Source organism: Bolinopsis microptera, chromosome 1 (genome assembly GCF_026151205.1).
Source record: "Bolinopsis microptera isolate Bmic1 chromosome 1, MBARI_Bmic_1.0, whole genome shotgun sequence".
Lineage (NCBI taxonomy): Eukaryota > Metazoa > Ctenophora > Tentaculata > Lobata > Bolinopsidae > Bolinopsis > Bolinopsis microptera.
The window spans coordinates 4754740-4775932 of record NC_087072.1 but is presented as its reverse complement, the minus strand read 5'-3'; the positions used below and the strand labels follow the sequence as shown (position 1 = coordinate 4775932).

Genomic DNA, 21193 nt, shown 5'->3' with positions numbered 1-21193 from the left:
TTCGTTAAGATTTACATGATGAACTATATTTTTCACTCAGATTCGCAAGATAAGCCTGTTTTAGGACTAGTACATGAATTTCCATCCAGATTGGTCAAAAATTGGCTGAGCTATGAGCTTAAAAAAATGTGCCCATATTTGGGCATACGCTTTTGCCCAAATTCGCTTTTACCCTTGAAATATGATAAAATTTCAATATTTTTTAATGAGACTAACTCTGTGTGAAAGATATAACTCAGTGTTTTGTTGTACAAAATTGGGCAAATTGCACATAATATCTCGGTTCGGAATACTAGCCAAAATGACTTCATTAAAATTGAAATAACTCCATCAGTTTTCAATATTTTTTCAAGAACTTTTTGGAATCGATTAAGAATTGCATTTCAAGCTTATTTTGGGCAACAATTTTTGATGTAGGCCTCCAAGGAGATAGGGATATATTAAAGTATATTGTAGGTATATTAAAGTATATTAAAGTATATCCCCGGGTTAAAATCGGGAAAAATCCTACATTTTAATATACTTTAATATGGTTGCCCCCCCCCCCCCCCCCCCCCCCCCAATAATATTATGATACAGTTTTACAGTTTTTTTACGTGTTGATAATCTAGCTCTTATCTCTATTTTATCGCTACATTACAACTGCCATTTTGCTGGTACTGTGTTTTTACTTTATACAAGTACAAGTAAACGATGGAGGAAATGGATACTCTTCAAAGATTGTCAGTTTATTCTACCTACATTACTGAAGAGTATGAGGTCTATAACGGTTGGATTACTGAACTCGCGTAAGCTACGAACTGTGACAATAAATCTGAGTTTTCAGTTGAAACGTTCAAAAAGCCAGTGAAGTCAGTTTCAGTAAAACATTTATAATTTGTATTCTGCGTACCAGACTACCGATAATCATGTAAGTACGTTTCTGGATAACAAGAAAGATATGGAGGAGTTGAAGAGCGATCTTATCCGATCGCAAAGTACTGTTATCAAGCTGCAGGCTGAACTTCTGGAAACTAAATCAAAGCAGTTGGAATCCATGCACTCCACCGTCAAGACCGCCGTTCAAGACACTGTCCAAGCTGAGATGAAGTCATACAGTCAAGCTGTGACTAAAAATGCACCTGCGCTTGCAGAAGATAATTTTAAAAAGGTTGTACAGAATGCTGTATCGGAAGAGGATCGCAGTAGGAATGTGTTCATCTTTGGTTTGAAGGAGACTGATGAAGAGGAACTGTGCAATAAAGCTACCGTGATTTTTCAGCAGATTGAAGAAAAACCACGTTTTGAAGCTATCTGGGTTGGGAGAAAATCAGCCAACAAGACGAGACCAGTCAAAGTTTCGCTAGATAATTCTAACTAACCGTTCATCAGATATTAGTAAATGCCAAAAAGCTGAGACTATGTGAAGATCATAAGACTGTTTTCATCTCTCCAGATCGATCACCTGAAGATCGAGTTATCCATCAGCGGTTGGTCTTGGAAATGAAACAGATAGCTAAAGCAGGCATGGCTCCACCGTGTAGGTTCGGGTGGGTGCGCACCCACCCAAAGGGTGTTGCACCCACCCAAACGATTTGAAAATGTTCACACAAAAATTGTCAAATTTTGTATAAACTAAGGGTCAATTGACTTCTGTAATCAATTGAGACTGTTTTGAAGATATTAAAATACGTTTAGGAGAGTAAAATTGCAAAATTTTCTAGGGGGCTTCAACCCCCCCCCCCCCCCCCCCCGCCGTGCGCCAAGCTGCACCCACCCAAAGATTTTGAGCTGGAGCCATGCCTGAGCCAAAGAAGACACAAAAAAACATTATTATATCAGAAGTGGTAATATTTGTAGTGAGGACAAGATGTTAGAGAGTGATACATAATAATGAGTGATATACGTCCATAAGTTTTTAATTTTGATTGTTGATATAAGCGGGATAAAAATAATTTGTTTCATTTGTATTGGACGGGACATACACAAAGATGCTACGTATGGTGCTGGGTATCTCATGGAAGGACAAGGTCAGCCATATAACTTTGTATGGTAGTCTACCAAGGCTGTCAAACAAGTTACGAAGCAGGAGACTAAAAATGGCGGGACACTGCATCAGACATCCTGAGCTACTTGCCAGTGATTTAGTCTTATGGAAACCTATGCATGGTAGAGCACAGCAAGGCCGACCAAGACAAAGCTACTTGTCTATGTTACTGAAGGAAATTGGGACAAACTCAAAAGAGGAACTGTGAACCCTGGTTGCGGGACAGGGATATATGGAGGGGGTTATCTGGCGTAGATCGGACTTAGTTCCGACAAAGTAGTAGTATTTCATTTCATTTCATTAATAACCTGCATAGTTGAAAAGTTGATTGATGTAGTTTCGATAAACAGGGCGTCGTTCAACTCCACTCATTTCGTTTCAAGCTGGAATGTAGTATTGTTTAGTGTAGGTTTGTTCATGTACCTCTCATCATCAAAAGGTTTCAACTTATACAGCATCGATAACATCATCTAACAAAGCTGTTTGAACAGCTTACATTATTCATATACAGTTTGTGAAATGAAACATTGTCAGCCTGTATTTAATTAATTATAATAATAATGGTAATTTAGCTAAAAATCAAACCATTTGAGTTTTCATTGTTATCAAAATAATGTCGTTCTAAATTCGTCTTAATCTGCATGGCTGTGAGCGGATCGAAGTCTTTTAACAAACCACACAAGCTTCTTTCATCAAGAAGATTCTTGAAGTGATTCGCATGTACACAGAGAACTGTCTTAGCTAGTTCTGGGTCCATAAACATGTCACCTTCTTTCTAATGGTGATTGTCAAGTTTGTTCAGCAACATAATTCAGAATTACAGAAATTATTTGAATCTACTAGAGATGAAATGGCTTAAATAACAAGCAATAGATGTAACTAAACAATACATATTGTAGTTTGATTACTTCTTTGAAACAATCAAAGAACGGGGGAGCTAAGGGAATGATTGCTCAAAACGAATGATATCTTCATGAATTCAATGCAGCATCTATACATTTATTCGAAATTAGTGATGGATGAGGGGGTTTAAGTCAGGCATTCCTGACATTTACTCTACTACTATTTATAAATTCAAAATCATGTTAAGAAGATAGCAGCAACTAATCTATATTATTTACAGTGCTCTATTTTATGTGTACTGAAGAGTGCCTTTACAATATTCCACTTTGTGGTGTAGATTTCCTCCATATCCAACAGGCAACACTGAATGAGTGATGGATGAGGGGGTTTAAGTCAGGTATTCCTGACATGTATTCAAAATTGCATTGAGAAGATAGCAGTAACTAATCTATATTATTTACAGTGCTCTATTTATGTACTGAAGGGTACCTTTACAATATTTTAGTTTGTGGTAGGGTTCCTCCACATCCAACAGGTAACACGGAATGAGTGATGGATGAGGGGGTTTAAGTCAGGCATTCCTGTCAAAAGATCTATAATTAATCTTGTAAGGGTACCACACAGTAGACATTATATTGTTGATTGTGAACCAAAAGTTTATTCATACCCACAATCGATAAATTATAAATCCAAATAGTCACATAAGCAATGCAATACTAAATTGGTGAAATTGTATTAACAAAAGGTAATCAGCCAAGTAAAGGTATCTCAACAATATAACATTGAAGTATTAGAAATGGCACTCTACTATTATAAAACACTTAACTGTACTGTATTAAACAATATTAAATGAAATTAAGCCAGAGAAGGCATGAACTTCAGAAAAGGACAAAACAATACCGGTACAAAAACTTAAATGAGTTTCAGGGAAGGGTAACTAAAATTTTACGGTAGCGCTCGATTTTATTCAAAAATTTTCAAAGTGCTCAGCACCACGAAAAATATAATTTTTTCTTCCGCTTTCAAAACTTGTTTTGACGCTGAAAAACTATCAAATACTATTATTGAACAGTATTAAAACACTTTGTGGGCAAAAATATTTCATTGTGGATGTATAAAGAGCAGAAAAAATTTAGCGCGCAAAAAAACATTTTTTTGGGAGGTTTTTTAAAATTTTGACCAGGTTAACTCTTTTGTATGGTTATTATATTGGTATAAGCTAGTGCGGCAAATAAAAATGTACAAGAAACCAAAATATCCAAGCTTTTCGATTGAATTAACCTGTCGAAATTTCTAAAAAACCTCAAAAAATGGCCATTTTTGGGGCCAAAAATCGGTTTTTTCTAAATAAAACCAGGTTCCCTCCATTTTAAACACTCCCCACTATCACCAATCGATTCAGGGGCCAAAAATACGTCTTTTAAGACATGTCTGATGACTCTGGTGTATCGAGCAGAAAATCCCCGTAAGAGCCTCTACTAGTAGGATGGTTTTTTAGCGCTAATTTCGGCCAGCACAATTTTCTTCAAACAAATGGATATTAAGTATCCTTTCCGACCTCCGATTGCAACAAAAATTGGTGAGATTACTCATAGACTTACAAGGAAGGTGTCCGAAAAGTTTAAAGCATATCCAACCATCAGACATTATGTTACAGCTAAAAGCAGCGTATTTTGCCCCATTTTGATCACTATATCAACTCCTTGTATCACGTGGTGACCCCCACGGTCGCTTCACTGTAGCGTCTTCGACGCTACAGGGGGAGCCGCGCACTTCGTGCGCGGCGGGTCATACAACGTATGACAAATCAACTCCGATATCCACCAAATTTTTCGGACAGTTGTGAAAGCCCTATTGAAAGGTCGTTGCCAATTTTCAGAATGATCTCATTCAAGGAACTGAAGATATATCCAACTAATACGACAAAAATCAACGAATTTGGCCAAATTTGGTCAAATTACGCGACTTTTACAGCTAATTTTGCTCCAAAAGCCGCGCACCATCAAGTATGGCACCTAAGCGAAACTCACTGATCTTTCCAAAAAGGTATGACAAATTTGGTATTGTGAAAATTCTCACAGTCTCTAGAAAACAACGGTGCAAAAATTTGTAAAATCCGAGCAAGTTTATTTTTATGGTGCACCCCCTACTGTAACATAATGTCTGATGGTTGGATATGCTTTAAACTTTTCGGACACCTTCCTTGTAAGTCTATGAGTAATCTCACCAATTTTTGTTGCAATCGGAGGTCGGAAAGGATACTTAATATCCATTTGTTTGAAGAAAATTGTGCTGGCCGAAATTAGCGCTAAAAAACCATCCTACAGTCGGCACGCGCGGCTCACTGTCGATGGCGCACTACCTACTGCAAAGGGGAGGCCTGCCTTTCGAGTTCCGAGATCGCATTACAAGGGGGAACCCTCGTATATCGGAGGGTAGTGTTATGTCCGGACTTCGAAAATCGAAAAATATTTTCGCCTAATAATGATCAGGGTAGCATGTTCAATGTTGACTTGATTCACGATGTCAATCCTTCGCATCTCGCCGATCTGCATACGAGTGGTTGCGAGAAAAATTATTTGATACGCGGCGCGACCCAGTAGTGCATCGCGCTACAATGTATAGTACAAAATGTTGACCATTGTTAATTGTTAATGATTTGGCCCGGCGCGCGCTACTTCGTAGCACTTGACATATTCGGGCCATAATATTTCGAGAAGAAAGCGGTGCGCGCGCGCTACTTCGAAGAAATTTAGACGAGTAACATCCATCAAGGTAGCATGAAACGTGAACAAAAGTAGTTTCCAGAAACACTTTGAAAAGATTTTGACTCAAATGTAGAAAAATGTTCGCAGTTCGGTTCGAGTCATCCTCGATACGTACCGCTGAAGGCAGAGCTCCAGCTTCCGAGCTCGCACTGCAAAGGCAAATTGCAAAAGGGGAGGCCTGCCTTCCGAAATCGCATTACTGATTACAAGGGGAACCTTCGAGTCCACAATTGTACATATATAGTTATACCTCGTAGCTCGATGCACTACTGGGCCGCGCATGAAATAATTCTTCTCGTAACCACCGTAGATCGGCGAAATGCACCACCGGGCCTCGCCGAGCTGGGAAGGATTGACATCCAATCGTGAATCAAATATACACCTTATCGGACCTTATTTAATAAATTCCACTTCGAACTTCTTGTCCAGAATATGACAACTATTATTGTGAATATATGAGAACTTTATTGTGCCGTAAGTTAACGACGTAAAGGTTCTCCTTGGTCTGCCGGAGGCACAGAAAACTCTACTATGTACTAGTATATGATGTTTTCAAGGGTCACTTGGCGGAAAAAGTCAACGAAATTATGGTGCACTCAACAACATAGTTCATGAGCTAGTCCCCGCTAACATAACATGACAAACTTGTTCCAGCCTCTAGATATTACGGTAAATCGTGTTGTCAAGGACATTGTCCGACGTTGTTATAGTTCATATTACTGGGGGGGGGGGGGGGGGGGGGGGGGGGGGGGGGGGGTAGGAAAGCTTCACGTGATGTTAAGGTTAGCCTAAAGTTGTCTAAGATAAAACCACTTCACGCCGAATATAATGGCTTGTAAAAGTTCACACTGAAATGCAGGACCGGGGTAGCGTAGTTTGACAAAAAAAAGGTTTCCATAAAGCTAAAAATCACTGATGCTTTAAGCATGGACTATTTCATGCACGAAAACTAAAAATTTGATGAATGTGATATGTGATATTAGACACTGATCGTGTACACATATTTTAACATTTTTACTGCTTAACGACTGTATTTCTTACTTACTGTATAAGAAATAGATTTAAAAACAATTTGCTGAAATAAAAAACGTCAGAAAAAATGGGGGAAAAAATTCGGATTCTTGGTGGGTTTGAATGCCTTCTAGCGTTCATATTAATGTCCGTTCATAATTATGTCCGTTCATTTAATGTCCGTCTAAATAAGGTCCGATAAGGTATTTATATCCTGTCGACAGGAGTGACTGCGGAAAGTTAAAGATGGATGTTTTAACGAGGACGTGTGTTTTGACGATCAAAAATGGATGGAAAAACAAACAGAAAAGATGACAAACTTTATAAGATCGAGGATGTTTGAACCACTTTTAATGTGAGACGCTATTCTAATCACCACATTTTATATAGCTGTCTTACTTGTACAAACCAAAAGTCAAATCAAGTAAATCACAATGCTGGCAAGCATAACCGTTGCCCTTATATTCACAACACTATGTACCCCCTATACTATTATATCCCCTTTATTGTTTTCCAGGCATTAAGACTCATCGAAAGTAGTTCAGCAGGTATATTTAAGTTCAAAACATTCTAATTCAATGTTAAAGATGACAGGAATAAGAAATAGTTATGTGGAGGTTTTTAAGAAATTTGCGCAAAATACGCGCCAGCATGTTATACGAAATTAGGTAAAAAACCCAAAATCGCCATATTCAGGTGCCTTAAAAACCATGTTAAAATCGAGTTAGAGATCTGAAACTTTGCAGAGCGTCTAGACCTTGTCCAAATCGACTGTAAAAAAAATTTCATGTTGCAGGAGTATCGGGAAGTGGGTTTTCTGGAACCCCTGTTTTACAACAGATTGTCGTGAAGATATATATATCACAATGCTGGCAAGCATTACCGTCGCCCTTATATTCACAACACTATTTACCCCCTATACGATTATATCCCCTTTATTGTTTTCCAGGCATTAAGACTCATCGAAAGTAGTTCAGCAGGTACATTTAAGTTCAAAACATTCTAATTCAATGTTGAAGATGACAGGAATAAGAAATAGTTGTATGGAGGTTTTTAAGAAATTTGCGCAAAATACGCGCCAGCATGTTATACGAAATTAGGTAAAAAACCCAAAATCGCCATATTCAGGTGCCTTAAAAACCATGTTAAAATTGAGTTAGAGATCTGAAACTTTGCAGGGCGTCTAGACCTTGTCCAAATCGACTGTAAAAAAAATTTTATGTTTCAGGAGTATCGGGAAGTGGGTTTTCTGGAACCCCTGTTTTACAACAGATTGTCGTGAAGATATATATGTATGTATAGACGCTTTTTGCAGTCAATTGTAGCCTACATTTAAGTGTCCGTAGATTCAAAAGTATAAACGATACAGTCATTTCGAACCACAGGTTTTAAAGATAATTGTTTAAGCTTTAGTTTACATTGTATTGAAAAATAATTTAACGTCATCATCATCACTTGATGACGTCATCAAGTTAAGTGTTTTTAAAACTTGACTTTTGACAAAGTAACAACTTTTTAAATCGATTTTACACTATTAAGGAGTAATTTTATTCAAAATCTGAGGACATTTTCATCTTAGATAATTGTTCAAGCATTCCGAAAATCTACCGGAATAGTTTCCTACCTTGCTCCTTCATAAAGATATTTGCTATTGAAGTTAGTGCTTTTTTGAAGAATAATTTTATAAAAACACAAAAGTTGTGAATTAGTATTCTCTGGTGTTGGGCCATCCCTTGGGTTGTGGAGCTCAATTTTGCTTCTTAAAGGTGTAAATTGTGTTATAGGCTAGTTTTAAAGTTAAAAATCGAAAAGTTGCACACGTGGGGACACGCCCAAATTCATTTAAAATAGCTAAAATCGCTAAAAATTTTGATTTTCACGATTTTTATCAACTTTGGAGTCCCGCTGTGATCCAAGTTCTTTCTGAAATCTTCTGAAACTTTGCATGCTTATCAAACTATATATTAAATACCACTATGCAAAAATTTACGGTGATTCAATATTGTATGCGCACGCGACGTCCGCTCAAAGTTTGCACGTGCGAAAGGTGAGAAATTTGCTCATTCGTGATTTCGAATATATTCTGCTTTCCACGATATTTAAATGGCATTATATATGAATTTAATGCCAACTTGAATGAGTAAAAAGTGCCATATTCAGTCGGTTATCGACAGAAATACCTAACTAAACACAAGGAAACGTTTTCAAAGGCAGAATTTCGAAATCGTCGAAATTACCTCCTTGTTAATGAAGTTTCGACTAGCTGTGTAAATTATCCTGACATTATAATCAAAAAGAGATGATATTTGACCAAAACCCATAATCATGGGTAGAGTGTACCGCTGCCAGTGTCTCTCTTTTCCAAACAAAAGGAAATGATATTAATTTGAGGAACAGTCCGCTAATGCAAATTGATACCGAGAATGAAATCGGTCGCTCGCTTTTTCCATTCGATCACGGCTTACGAATTGTAATAAAGCTTATTGATTTGAAAAAGCGAGCGACCGATTTCATTCTCGGTATCAATTTGCATTAGCGGACTGTTCCTCAAATTAATATCATTTCCTTTTGTTTGGAAAAGAGAGACACTGGCAGCGGTACACTCTACCCATGATTATGGGTTTTGGTCAAATATATATATATGTATAGACGCTTTTGCAGTAAATTGTAGCCTACATTTAAGTGTCCGTAGATTCAAAAGTATAAAAGATACAGTCATTTCGAACCACAGGTTTTAAAGATAATTGTTTATACTTTAGTTTACATTATATCGAAAAATAATTTATCGTCATCATCATCACTTGATGACGTCATCAATTTAAGTGTTTTTAAAACTTGATTTTTGACAAAATAACAACTTTTCAAATCGATTTTAAAGCATTAAGGAGTAATTTTATTCAAAATCTGAGGACATTTTTATCTTAGATAATTGTTCAAGCATTCTGAAAATCTACCGGAAAGTTTTCCTACCTTGCTCCTTCATAAAGATATTCGCTATTGAAGTTTGTGCTTTTTTGAAGAATAATTTTATAAAAACACAAAAGTTGTGAATTAGTATTCTCTGGTGTTGGGCCATCCCTTGGGTTGTGGAGCTCAATTTTGCTTCCTAAAGGTCTAAATTGTGTTATAGGCTAGTTTTAAAGTTGAAAATCGAAAAGTTGCACACGTGGGGACACGCCCAAATTCATTTAAAATAGCTAAAATCACTAAAAATTGTTATTTTCACGATTTTTACCAACTTTGGAGTCCCGTTGTGATCCAAGTTCTTTTTGAAATCTTCTGAAACTTTTCATGCTTATCAAACTATATATTAAATAACACTATGCAAAAATTTATGGTGATTCAATATTTTATGCGCACGCAACGTCCGCTCAAAGTTTGCACGTGCGAAAGGTGAGAATTTTGCTCATTCGTGATTTCGAATATATTCTGCTTTCCCACGATATTAAAATGGCATTATATATGAATTTAATGCCAACTTGAATGAGTAAAAAGTGCTATATTCAGTCTGTTATTGACAGATATGCCTACCTAAACACAAGGAAACGTTTTCAAAGGTAAAATTTCGAAATCGTTGAAATTACCTCCTTATTAAGTTTCGACTGTGTAAATTATCCTGACATTATAATCAAAAAGAGATGATATTTGACCAAAACCCATAATCATGGGTAGAGTGAACCGCTGCCAGTGTCTCTCTTTTCCAAACAAAAGAAAATGATATTAATTTGAGGAACCGTCCGCAAATGCAAATTGATACCGAGAATGAAATCGGTCGCTCGCTTTTCCCATTCATTCACGGCTTACGTATTGTAATAAAGCTTATTGAATGGGAAAAGCGAGCGACCGATTTCATTCTCGGTATCAATTTGCATTTGCGGACGGTTCCTCAAATTAATATCATTTTCTTTTGTTTGGAAAAGAGAGACACTGGCAGCGGTTCACTCTACCCATGATTATGGGTTTTGGTCAAATTACTTAAAACAAGTGTTCGCACTCAAAAGTAAAACAATTGCATAATGCAATATTATTGCGGCCAATGACCAATGAAATTCCTAGTACTACTATTATATTAGCATTCCCCGAAGTGGGAAGCCTCCACACTCCAGTCATTGTTATATTGAATAACAATATTTAATGAGAGTTATCGTAATCATAACAACAAAAAGGACGAAAGACGCCGAAAGGAAATTTTGCTTTTGCAGCGGGTATTTGCTCCACGTTGCATGTCCTGTGTGCGTGCAAGCCGGTAAAATAAAGGGAGGTGCAATCTAATCACAAACGTGATCTTTGTCAAAGCGGGTATGCGCTCACGTACAAAAAAATGTTTAAATACCTTACGAGACATATTTATGTCAGACATAATTCCGATGACCTAATGATTTGGGGACGAAAATATAATTTACACTTTGAACCTCAGACACCAGCCTTAGGCTATTTTAGGCTATTTTACACCACACTTTTGTACACTACACTTTTGCCTTTTATGGTGTAAAAAAGTGTAGTGTACCCACCCCCCCCCCCCCCCCCCCCCACTAGAGTCTGTAACTTATCTGCAATGCCAAGAGATATCCATGATCCAATAATTCTAGTTCTTGTACAGGGATGGATTCAGAGCACCTAACCCGCAAGGATAATGTGAAGTTTCCCTAGACTTTGAATCGGACTAAAGAGTTATGGAATTTTGTGGTCGTATCTTTCCGCTTTCGGTATCATTGTCTTCGATTTAGGATAATTGCAATTTATCTAGTCTGTGATCTTTACACTAATTTACCCATGGAAAAGGAAAAAAGTATATCTTGCTAAATTGAAAACCGATATAATTGTTGCAATGATTACAATACAGTTAATAATAAAAATAGTCAGCTTCCCGTCCGTTCAATCATTACATTACATTGTCAGTCAAATGAGTGAAATGTCAAAATAAACGATGTCGCAGTTTTATTAAGCGTCGTCCAATCAATAAGATTACGATTGATTAGTTTATAATAACTGTTTCAGGAGACCGGAACTTATCTTACGTATTCCCACATTTTACGGTGCTAATTCTGAAATCAAGATTCAAATTTCTAGAAATTCTGAAAATAATTTAACCCTGACACCAAGTGATCAAAACTAATCTGTTAAACTAAGTAGTTACGTAATCATATTGAAGATCGCATCCTCTTTTCTCAGGCTCGAAGCCCTTTCACATATCCCTCTAACCTTAATTATAAATAATTATTATAGATCATTAAATAACACGCATCCACTGCATTCTACATCGAGCAATTCAATAACTAACATTATAAATACAAATTGCTGAAATAAAATTATTAAAAGTAAATTTTCTAACTTATAGCTTGTAAGCGTAGTGCCATACGAAAATTTAATTCAATACTCCCTATGTCGATATCTTGGTCTCACAAATAATACATTTCGGTCAAAGCTGCTTTCAATTCGCACATGAAAGGACGCTGTTTCGTCAACAAAAAAAACAATAACCTAGCTGTTCCAGTATGAATTAACAAAATCAAGAAATTGTGCTTTTAAGTTTTCTGTAGATCTTGTTTCGCGGACTGTTCTTGATAACAGTGAAATCGACAATGGCGTGACATTTCAACTCGAACAGTAGATTTAAAGTCCTTCTTTAGAAGTTAAGAGGAAAGCTTTTCACCGGCGCCTACTTCTTGTGACCCTCTGAGCAGGACTCTTCTTCGGAGTGGCCTTTTTAGCCGGGGTTTTCTTCACCGGGGTCTTCTTCTCCACCACAGGTCCTTTCTTCTGAGCCGGCTTCCTTTTCGCTGGAGTCTTCGCAGGAGTATTCACTTCTCTGATCACGGATAGTTTAGGTTTTTTGACTAAACGGGATGACTCCTCGACTTCAGCAGTTTTCTTTGATTTAGCAGCAGCAGCTTTTTTTGCAGCTGGTTTTTTTGCAGCAGGTTTCTTGGCGGCTGGTTTCTTTGCAGCAGGTTTCTTGGCGGCTGGTTTTTTGGCAGCTGGCTTCTTTGGGCTAGGAGTCGCTTTTGCGGCGACCTTTTTGCTTGCAGGTTTCTTAGGGCTGGGAGCTGCTTTACCGGCGCGGCCACGACGAGTAGCAGGTTTTGCTGCCGGTGACTTTGCGATGACCTCGTCTAACATTGCTTCCTCCATGGTAAGATTGAGGTCTTCTTTCTCTAGAGCAATCAAAGCTTTCTGTAGGGTAGCTAATTCATCCTCAGTATCATCCTGTTTGTTTCTCTTCGAGTCTGGCTGCTCCTTACCTTTGGTTGCTCTCTTTTTGCCTACCGATTTTTCTGTAGGTTCAACTTCCTTAGCAGATCGACCACGTTTGGTGTTTGGTGCTGGCGAGGAGCTTTCCACTTTTTCTGAAGGAGTGGGCGTTTTTCCTCGTCGGGCTTTCTTTGCCGGCATTTCGGAAACTTCCTCTTCGATCTCAGCAGCTTTGCCTCGTCGACCACGTCTTGGAGTTGGAGCTGTTACCTCTAGTTCAGAAATCTCGACTGCTTTAGCTTTTCTGCCTTTGACAGGGGTTTTCTCAGCCTTTGGTGTTTCTTTTGAGTTTGCTCTTCGTCCTCTAGCAGGGGTTACTGGTTTTGGCTCTTCCTCTGACTTTGCTCTGCGTCCTCTTCTTGGAGTGGGTTTTGAAATGGACTCGCTTTTCTCAACTGACACTGATTCAATTTCATGAGTTTCGATTTCATCATTGATTGAGACTAGAGCGGCCTTGCCTTTACGGCCCCGGGTTGAAACTGGTTTCTCTGGCCCAGGTGCTTCTATTTCCTTGACTACCTTTGCGGGCCTCCCCCGACGTTTTAGTGCTGGTGCTACGACCTCTGTGGCTGGTTCAGTCTCGGTAATTATCTCACTCTCTACATTCTCAGCCGTCACTTTTCGTCCACGCTTTGCAGATTCGGCTACGTTCACTGCAGCAAACTCTACTACTTTGCCCCTCCTTCCACGTCTTGAAGCCGGCTGAGCTTCGGTATCTTTCTCTACAGTTAAGTCAGATTCCTCAGGTTCAGTGATCGGCTGTGGTTCAGGTTCTTTTGTCTCTACTTCCTCCTCCGATTTTGCTCGCCTTCCACGCCCACGACGTTTTGGCGGTTCAGCTACTTCTATAGTCTCTGGTTCAGCTACTTCAACAGTCTCGGGTTCAGCAACTATTTCCTCAATTTTTGCTGGTCTTCCCCGCCCACGCCTCTTAGGAGCGTCTTCGACCAGTTCTATAGCTGGCACCTGAACGGAGATATCCTCAGGTTTAACTATTTCTTTGGCTGCTTTCCGACCTCTGCGCTTAGGTTGATCAACCTCTACCACTATATCTTCTGTAACAGCTACAGTTTCCTCAGCTTTCACCAAAGCACCATCTTTTTCAACAGCTGGTTTTCTCCCACGTCGACCCCGCGTTGGTTTGATAGCTGTTGCATTTTCTGTATTAGCAGGTTCTTGTTTTTTCCTTCTTCCGCCTCGTCTAGATGTAGGCTTACTAAGCTCAATTTTAACTTCCTCCTCAAACTTTGAAATGACTTCATCTACATTTGGGGCTCCAGGAGAATTAGGAACATTTTCTGATACGAAAAGTTTGCATATGTCACCGGGCAATGTGCTAGTACGCTTTGCCTTGTCCAGCACTTTTGTCACCGATTCCACCTCTAGAGTTTTGTAAAGTTTGGTGACCTCTTCTTCTTTAACTTCACAGTGGAACATATTTATCAGAGCTTCAGGGTCCAGGTCGGACTCTTGCTCCTGTTTTGGTTCTTTGGGCAGTCTAAACAAATTCTGGAGCGCTATTGGATCAAGTTCTAACTCTTCCTCCGAGGTCTTCTTCGTTACATCGGGATTCAAGAAGAGCTTTATCAGAGAAACAGGATCGAGGACCATTTCCTCGTTTGCAGAGGTCATTTTTCTGGGTATTCCGAACATTTTTCTCATAGAAATGGGGTCAACCTCAGGATGTTGGTCGTCATCCTCCAACGTCAGGACAGTGCTTAAAGCGCCGAAATCGTAGCTCTTGTTTTGGGACCAGCGTCTTCTGACCATGGGGGTGATGACTGCACACAGAGTGTTAACTTGCTGTTGTAACTCTGGATCTTCCTCGCCCATTTCTTCCTCAGAATCGCTTTCTTCGTCAGACTCGCTGTCTTCTACCTTCTCAGCGTCAACTCCCTCTTCAATTTCAAGTGGAGCCTCTTCATCAACTGTAGGCTCAGCGTCATCTGTGATCACATCAGTTAATTTTTCTTCTCCATCAGAGATGACAAGATTATCGGGCTCTGTATCAATATTCTCGATTTTCTTTGAAGATTCGGGTACTTCTTCAGATGGTTCTTCTTCAATCACCATTGGCTCTTCGTTTTCTTTGTTAGAATCATCAGCAACAACAAGTTCGTCAAAAGTATCCTCCCCAGTTGGCGTAGCGTTATCTTCTTGCAGTTCATCGCAAGCTTCTTGAGGTTCCTGATTGTCAAATTCATTCAGGACGTCAACAGCTTTGTCAGCAGTTTCGTCCGTTATTTCTTCAGTTTCCCCTACCTTCTCATCTGATTCCTCTATCTCCTCATCAATTTCTTTCATTTTTTCATTTATGTTTTCCTTAAGTTCTACTGACTCGTCATTCGTGTCCTCCATCTTCTCTTCAATGTTCTCGTAAATTTCTTCTTCAAATTCTCGAAGTGTCTCATCTAAATGCAAGGGTTCTTCATCCTCACTACCATCTGAATCTGTGTAATAGTTTTCTACAGTGAACAGCCTACTAAGGTCACCAGGAAGAAGAGTTTTGCGGAGGGCCAGAGAAGATCGTCTGAGAAAGGTAGTCGCTTCTTTCTCCGTAACAATCCTCCCCTCGGAGTCCGGAGCTTTGTAGAGTTGTTCCACATCACATGTCTCCACTGCCTCGTCGAACAGGCTGTTAAGTGCTTCACCATCGATGATGGCAGACTGCCGCTTCTCCTTAATCAGATTTGGATTAGCGAACAGTTTCATCATGGCGACCGCATCCAGACACTCAGACTTCTTGGGTTTCTTCGTAGCTTTGAACAGTTTTCTCAAAGCGGCAGGATCAATCTCTGGGCCTGACTCGGTCTCCTTCATGATATTGTTGACGCTTCCAAACTCAAAGTCCGGATCGTTCTCGTACTGCATCATGACAATGGGGTCCATCATCTTACAGAGCTGATCAACAGAGTCTGGCTGGTAATCGTCAGAAAAGATCTCAACAAGCTCCTCGACATCAACACTCTTCTTAATCTCCATGTTCTCGTCACACAGTACCTCCTCCAGCTTCTTCAGAGGAACCTCTTTAGACTCTGTTGGGTCCTCAGAGAAGCTGTTCTGGAGTACTTCCTCGCACTGCTTCATGATCGCACTGGTGATCAGTTGAGCTTGTGGAGATCCTTTTGGAGCTTTGAGAAGTGTTTCCAGTGTCTGAGCGTTCACCACTGCAGCCAAAGGTGATTGTGGCACCGGGACTGGTACCTGAAATATGACGTTGTCAGATATTGGGTTTAAAATTCAAAATATTGTCAAGACTTATTTGGGCGCTGAGTCTAAGGAGGGTCAGGGAGTTCAGCCAAATTTCTAGCTCTCACACTGGACCAAACTTAGTTTGATATAAAAATTCAAAAATTCAATTTCATGACTCAATTGCTCACCCTAATGAAATATTTGAAATACAGCATATTATGTTAGATGATTTGATTTGAAACTTTCATCAAATAATACAGCAAGGGAACTTGAATAAAATCAATGGCGACAAAGAATGTTTAGGCTGGGAAAATGCTCAGATTGGTTAGGGCAGGAACAGGTAATCAGAAATTAGCTGTACTATATATATGATCGGGGAAAACCAGTAACATCCATGTTAGAGCACATGTGCTTTGGACTTTTACTCTGGTATGGCCCCCATGAAATATTACCCACCTTAGACTGTAGAGCTTTCTTTGCGGGAGTTTTAGTGGAAATACTTTTCCGTTTCACCACTGGCTTCGTTACAGGTTTCAACATTCCTGTGGACAAAGAAAATTAGATTAAATTCCCACCTCAGCTCGCCTAGCATTTAATATTTAGGGAAAATCTTAACAGCCCTCTAATAGACAGCTAATAGCCGGCGCTTACTTGCTTTTGGTTATGTCTATTAGCGGGCAATAAAACAGCTGTTAGAGTGCTGTTACCCCGCTGTCATCAGTTTTGACTGAAAAGTTTTAACTAATAGGCCTATTAGTTTAAACCCTTACCATCAAGTTGCTCACCGGACCTTAATAGCGAAAATATTTTTATCGTACCTGTTGATTTACGTTTGGATCCGATTTTCAAGGGAGGTTTCGGCTCGTTCTTCCTCACAACCTTCGTTTTGCCCATAGCTTTAAGTGCTCGCTTTCTCAAAGGAGTCTTAGGAGGCAACTTGACGACAGTTGCTGCGGGAACAGCCTTCCAGGGAGATTTTGTGAGTTTGGAAGCAACAGTGGCCCAAGTTTTTGGTCCAACACTCTTTCTTTTCTGCTGGATAGATTTCCTCTTCTCAAGGATCTCTTTTTTCTTCTCCAGAACTTTCTGTCGTATTTCCTCAACCGAGTCTTCTGAGGAGTCTTTTGGAATCTTTCCGGTTGACTTTCGGGGAGTCTTGGCAACCTTTGCCGGAGAAGTGGCAGATGTTGATTTTCTCTTCAGAGGCGTCTTCGGTTTTGGGATCTGCAAAAAGAAACAGTAAAAATTAAGAAATGTTCTGAGCGGCCTCGCTTTGTTTGTGTAGTAGTTTTGTTTGTTTAAAATGCTGTTTTTAGCCTTTCACTGTCAAATTGATCGATTAAATTAATATGAACATCATTTCCACATCAATTCATTATTACTAATAAGTTATAAGTCATCATGACTCATGAGTATTACAAATTTATAATCCTATCAACGTTGGTAATCACAAACCTGAGATTGCTGAATCATTGCCTTCCTTCCAGCCGCCTTCTGTAGGGCAGTGTGTAAACTCTGCGGTTTCTGCAGGCCCTTCGCACTGAAAATGTAAGCTTAAAAATAGATCATAGTAGAGATTACATATATAAATATTACTAATACCATAATACTTAACAATCCCACCAATGAATGTAAGTTTCCACTCAGTTAATTTAATCGCGGCTTACTAACTCAAACATAATAGCTATTGGGGCGATATCATAATCATGATAATGACGGTAATATCACCACACTTCTCAAATTTCAAATGTAAATTAGATAATCAATCGTGATTATATAAGACATCAAAAAACGTTCAAATATAAAATATCATGCTCGTGCTAAATCGGCCTTTCTCTGACTTTCTCATTTGCAAGCTCAGTAAGGAGAAATTAAGCAGCAATATAATATTTGATTTCGCACAATAATCAAATTATTTTGTTGTTTGCGTAAGAATATTACGCTAATAATAAAGAGCTGTTACTTACAAGAACGGAACAGGAGTTGGAGGAGACGCTCTACATTTGGCGGGGTTCCGAACTTTAGCGGATACAGGAGTTTTTGCTGAAGTGGACAGCTTACCGAAGACCTTGCTTCCTGATGCAGTCTCTTTCGGCGTGGACCGGGGCTTCGTTGGCATTGGGGATTCAACTGACTCTTCTTCTTCCTGAATAGATTATAAATTCATGAAAAAGTTATCGAAATAAAATAAATAATGTAAATGTCTTTCATCATGGAGATAAAAATGAACGATAATATAAATAATAGTTGAAAAAACAAATACATATCATGATTGGGGGGGGGGGGGGGGGCCAACCATATTAAAGTATATTAAAATGTAGGATTTTTCCCGATTTTGACCCGGGGATATACTTTAATATACTTTAATATACCTACAATATACTTTAATATATCCCTATCCTTGGAGGCCTACATCGAAAATTGTTACCCAAAATAAGCTTGAAATGCAATTCTTAATCGATTCCAAAAAGTTCTTGAAAAAATATTGAAAACTGATGGAGTTATTTCAATTTTAATGAAGTCATTTTGGCTAGTATTCCGAACCGAGATATTATGTGCAATTTTCCCAATTTTGTTCATGGAGGTCTTTTTACTTAGTATCCACTATATTCAACAAACACTGAGTTATATCTTTCACATAGAGTTAGTCTCATTAAAAAATATTGAAATTTTATCGAATTTGGGCAAAAGCGAATTTGGGCTAAAGCGTATGCCCAAATATGGGCATATTTTTTAAAGCTCATAGCTCAGCCAATTTTTGACCAATCTGGATGGAAATTCATGTACTAGTCCTAAAACAGGCTTATCTTGCGAATCTGAGTGAAAAATATATTTCATCATGTAAATCTTAACGAAGAATATAAATCTTCTAATTGTAGGTATATTCAAGTATATTAAAATGTAGGATTTTTTCCGATTTTGACCCGGGGATATACTTTAATATACTTTAATATGGTTGGCCCCCCCCATGATTTACACGCATCTGAATTCTACAGCCTACTCACTAATAAATTTCTGCTTACCAAAACGAATGGAATGGTAGCTTTAGGCATTGATTTAGGAGTCTGAGTAACAATAGGCGAGTCGACATGGGCTTTCGTTTGCTCCGAGTTCAGACTAAGGTCCGCCCATGCGATGTTTGCTTTAACCTCTTTTGGAGTCATAGTTTTCCTCCTCTCCTTCTTAGCCTTGGTTTCACTGTCCTGATTAGCAGAATCAAGTGAGCCCAGAGAGTCCGCACCCAAAGACTCCAAACTGTCGTCCAGCTTGAGCTGGCCTACTGGAGTGCCACTGCACACAGCAACACTTTTACGAAGTGGCGTGCGTCCTGCACTCAGCTGAGGGTTGGGAACTGAGAACCTCCCGGGCATACCTCCTCGTCTGATGGGAGTGTTAGCAGGCATGTCCTTATCATACTCTTGTGGTGACAACATCGGTCCAAACCTTACACTCTTCCTAGTGGACTTACGAGTAGCAGGTGCTTTCTCCTGAGCCGGAGTTGTGTCCGGAGTTGTGGCTGGTGTCTTGTTATCTTTCAAGAAATCATCGATTGTGGTGTTAAGCCCTGGCTCCGTCACTACAGACTCAACTAAATCAGTTTTATCAGATTGTTGTTGAGAACTTTCTGGAGTGCTATCATAAATCACAATGTTGTCATCCGACTCCGTTGAAACTAAGCTGCTACCTTCAGAGAGTAACCGAGCTTTGGTTTCCTTGTTTTCGTCCCCATCAGAAGCAGACTTGTTGAGATTGATAATCTCGGACTGAGAGGATGTGTCCAGCATGGAAACATCTGGTGTTTTCACCGGCTCACTCACTCTGTTGCTTGTTTCAAGTTGAATGATCTCTGATTTCTGAGTTTCATCTAAATTGTCTTCAATCGGGGCTGAATCAGTGGTTTTATTGGCTAAGAAATCATTAATAGTATTGTTTAGCTCAGGCTTGATCGCGGAATCTGCCTTATCAGTTTTATTAGTGTTTGATGCCTCAGATTCAGTGTCATAGATTGTGATATTATCTTCAGAAGACGCGGCACTGCTGCCTTGTGAGAGTCGAGGATTTGTGTCTGGTTCCCCAGATTCAGAGTCATAGATTACGATATTATCAGAAGACGCGGCACTGCTGCCTTGTGAGAGTCGAGGATTTGTGTCTGGTTCCCCAGATTCAGAGTCATAGATTACGATATTATCAGAAGACGCGGCACTGCTGCCTTGTGAGAGTCGAGAATTTGTGTCTGGTTCCCCAGATTCAGAGTCATAGATTACGATATTATCAGAGGACGCGGCACTGCTGCCTTGTGAGAGTCGAGGAGTTGTGTCTGGTTCCTCAGACATTGATTTGTTGAGGTTGGTAGGTTCTGAAGAGTTTCTGTAATCGTTTGAAGGAATTTTTTGCGTTTTCTCCAAATCACACTCTTCTTCACTCAACTCAGTTTGTTCCACTTCTGGTTCCTGAGGTTCGCTAGAGGGAATATCTTCTTTATCCTCCTCAACAGTTTCAATCTTCCGTTCCTCGCGAACATTCTCGTTTAAGTTCATGACAGGAACAGTGTCAGAGTCGTCGTTATTGGCTTTAACAGGTGTGACAGGCATCTCAGCAACAACTGTAAGCTTATCTGGTGATTCATCAGCTTCAAAAAGAATGCCGGCAGTCTTAGTTTTGCCAGTTCCCTTGAGTATCGAGAAACCGGTAGATCCTCGGCGGGGCGGCGTCCTTCCTTTAGAAATAGGTTTAATAACTGGCAGTTTCTTGTCAAACTCCTCTGGAGTCAGCTCCGGTCCAAACATAATCTTACTCTTCCTTGGTTTCGGTGGAGGAGTCACTTCAACGTTCTCTTTCTCCTGCTGGAATAAAAACTTTAGATATGGGACCGTGAGATATAGATTTTAGTCTAAGAGGTACGGGTAAACCGCCCCTAAAACGTCACCTGTTTTTTGGGCCCAGATTGCCGAGTTAGGGCTAAATTTACAGGGTTCTGAAGTGTCTAGGAATAATATTTAAACCTTTTTCTAGCCTGCCAGGAAGATTTGGAGATTTGAAAATAAAATCAGGTACAATTTTTTTGACGTTGAAATGGAGTCACTTTTAAAACACCACCCCT

At 39.4% G+C, this 21193-nt stretch overlaps 1 protein-coding gene across 2 annotated transcripts in view; it reads right to left on the bottom strand.

The window, feature by feature from the left end:
* Window positions 1–11442: 11442 nt before the first annotated feature.
* LOC134825791 (microtubule-associated protein futsch-like) overlaps window positions 11443–21193 on the bottom strand; it is a 30659-nt gene continuing 20908 nt past the window's right edge. The window contains exons 4-9 of one of the 2 annotated variants that reach the window (XM_063838000.1): window positions 19116–20936; window positions 18060–18238; window positions 17548–17632; window positions 16911–17316; window positions 16549–16634; window positions 11443–16104 (exon numbers count right to left, since the gene is read on the bottom strand). In XM_063838000.1, the coding sequence (XP_063694070.1) occupies window positions 12298–16104; window positions 16549–16634; window positions 16911–17316; window positions 17548–17632; window positions 18060–18238; window positions 19116–20936 (6384 nt within the window). In that variant the 3' untranslated portion in view covers window positions 11443–12297. The remainder of the gene's footprint in view (window positions 16105–16548; window positions 16635–16910; window positions 17317–17547; window positions 17633–18059; window positions 18239–19115; window positions 20937–21193) is intronic. The other variant, XM_063838005.1, reaches the window with a different exon arrangement.